We start from the raw sequence: 2,500 nt of genomic DNA, 5'->3' as shown, positions 1-2,500 counted from the left end.
CCGTGTAAATAGAATTGTTATCTGGAAGCCAGACAGCAGCCATAGCACCTCTGCTTTCCCCTAGTTGCTCCTTTTGTGTTTTCTCCAAATTGGATTGTGCGGGAAGATTGTGCGGCGTAATTAGTCTTTAAGAAATGCCTTCAGAATCGCTCTGTTTTAGTTTGTATTTGTATTTCTCAGTCCTTTTCCTGGTTTGTTTCATTCACTCCTCTCTCTCTCTCTCCCTCTCTCTCCTGTAGCCTCCACCCATCCACCTGAGCTCAAAGCGCCCCAGCACTGCAGTCAGACGATTTACGGCTGCTGCGAAGACAACAAGACGGCCGCCCTTGGTGTGGGACTGGCCGGATGCCCAAGTATGCATTACATCAATATCTGGCCTGTTAGCTTCATTTCACAGTGTGAATACAAATGAATTGAAGCCATTCTTGTGAGGAATTATTCAAAAACCAGACATGGGAGACTCCCCTCTATCTTGTCTGATTCACAATTATAAAATGATTACACATCATAACTGCAACCACGAGCAGAGATACCAATACATTATCTTACTAGGATAATAGTGTGGTTTACCTTTACCAGTCAGAAGTGTCTTAAATATTCCACCACATCTTGTGCCCTCTCTGCCCATCCTTAGGCACATGCCAGTGTAACAACTACGGCTCCTACGGGGGCACCTGTGACCCCACCAGTGGCCAGTGCTCCTGCAAGCCTGGTGTGGGCGGACTCAAGTGTGACCGCTGCGAGCCCGGCTTCTGGAACTTCCGTGGCATCGTCACCGACAACATCAGCGGCTGCACACGTAAGACATCCTTCCATCCTTCGTCTCGCTGCTTCTTTCAACCACTAACCTTTCAGTTAGCCTTCCATTTAGAGACTCTATATAGACCTACCAGGTGTGATCTTTACTGCATAAATGGTATATATTCATTTCGACCCAGACAGTGCTGTTTTCTCTGGGTAAAAAAAGGTTAAAAAAAATAAGCTGTTCTGATTCATTTTTCTCCACCACCTAATGGAGCACCACCAACGCGGCGCTTATATTCATCGGTGAAAACCTTGACCAGTAATTACTGTAGGGTGACTCAGCACAGCTTCTGTTATTGTGCACTGGGCAAACCTCATGCCTTTCTGACAGCTGATGGGCACCTTTGCCCTGGGGCATAAGAGTCGAAAAAGACTGTCTTCTTCAGCCGGTCTGCCATTCAACTCTTGACAGAGATTTATGTTGACAGAAGCAATTTGACAAATGCCTCTGAACTTTTGAGACCGTCAGGAAATCTATGTGCTTGTTTCACCGCTTGACCCGTTACCTCTATCCACAAACAAACGCTCGAATCAAAGGCTTGAGCGAGCACAGGTGTGTGTGTGTTTGTGTGGGTGGGTGTGTGTGTGAGTCACCACAAAGTAGAAAAGTTTAAAAAAACAAGCATTGATTCCCACTGCGGGAAGTGGTTTGTGTCTTCCCTGGGGCAGGCAGGGTGATTATACTGATCCTCTATCAGCAAACATCTCCATCACCCGGCCTGAACTCCCCCTGACCCACACCTCCACGTCACAGGCTGGCTTTAGTGTTCTTGTCACTGTGGGGTCACCTTTAAAACACCCTGAGTGAGAGTGAATGTGCGTGTGTGTGTTTGTGTGTGTGTGTGTGTGTGTGTGTGTGTGTGTGTGTGTGTGTGTCTGTGTGTGTCTGTGTGTGTGTGTGTGTGTCTGTGTGTGTGTGTGTGTGTGTCCACTTTCTTGTTCTGCTTGTGTACATAGCAGTGGGTGGATAGTTTGGTGTATATGGAGGACGACGGGGCTAGAAATGTGATCAACAGGATTACTGCAGCAGTGGCCATAATGAAAACCTCTACCAGTGCCAGACTAATTCCTAATGAATGTCTAACCTGATTCCCTTTAACCACTCTCTCCCCTCCCCTCTGCCCCTTCTCTCCGGTGCCTCTCACCTGCAGCCTGTAACTGTGACGCGGGCGGCTCTGTGCGGGACGACTGCGAGCAGATGTCAGGCCTGTGCTCCTGCAAGCCAGGCGTCAGGGGCATGAAGTGCAACGTGTGTCCAGACGGCAGCCGGATGGGCATGAGCGGCTGCGACAAAGGTAAGGACCTCTGACCGCCACCCGCTTTTGCCACCGCCTCGTGCCAACTGCTGCACCCACTGCCACCCCCAGTGGAGTGGAGAGAAGGAGATGTAAATGAGAAAGAGGTAGCAGAAGAGAGGTGGAGAGAGAGTGATGGACAGAGAAAAAGATGGAAAGAGAGAGTGACGAACAGAGAGAAAGAGATGGAGAGAGAATGAAGGACAGAGAGAGAGTTGCAAAAAAGGGGCTGACAGAAAGGGGGGATGAAGGAAAATAGTGAGGATAGGAAAATAGGAGAGGAGTGAGAGTGAGAGTGAAACTCTTCTCCGCAGCTGTCAGTCTTGGCAGACAGCTCTGGCCTTTTGCTGCTGTATGTTAATGGTCTCAATAGCAGTGCAGGTTTCTGTCGAGAAGCCCTT

General features: G+C 48.9%; 1 protein-coding gene across 1 annotated transcript in view; it reads left to right on the top strand.

The window, feature by feature from the left end:
* The window catches only part of agrn (agrin), a gene marked incomplete at its 5' end in the record, with an annotated part of 200,835 nt that overhangs the window by 159,473 nt on the left and 38,862 nt on the right, over nucleotides 1-2,500 (top strand). Inside the window, 3 exon segments of the mRNA XM_080853360.1 lie at nucleotides 240-353; nucleotides 635-799; nucleotides 1,956-2,099. Of these exon segments, the coding sequence (XP_080709486.1) occupies nucleotides 240-353; nucleotides 635-799; nucleotides 1,956-2,099 (423 nt within the window).

This window comes from Sprattus sprattus (genome assembly GCF_963457725.1).
Source record: "Sprattus sprattus genome assembly, chromosome: 16".
NCBI classification, from domain to species: domain Eukaryota; kingdom Metazoa; phylum Chordata; class Actinopteri; order Clupeiformes; family Clupeidae; genus Sprattus; species Sprattus sprattus.
This window is presented reverse-complemented; position numbering and strand designations above follow the sequence as displayed.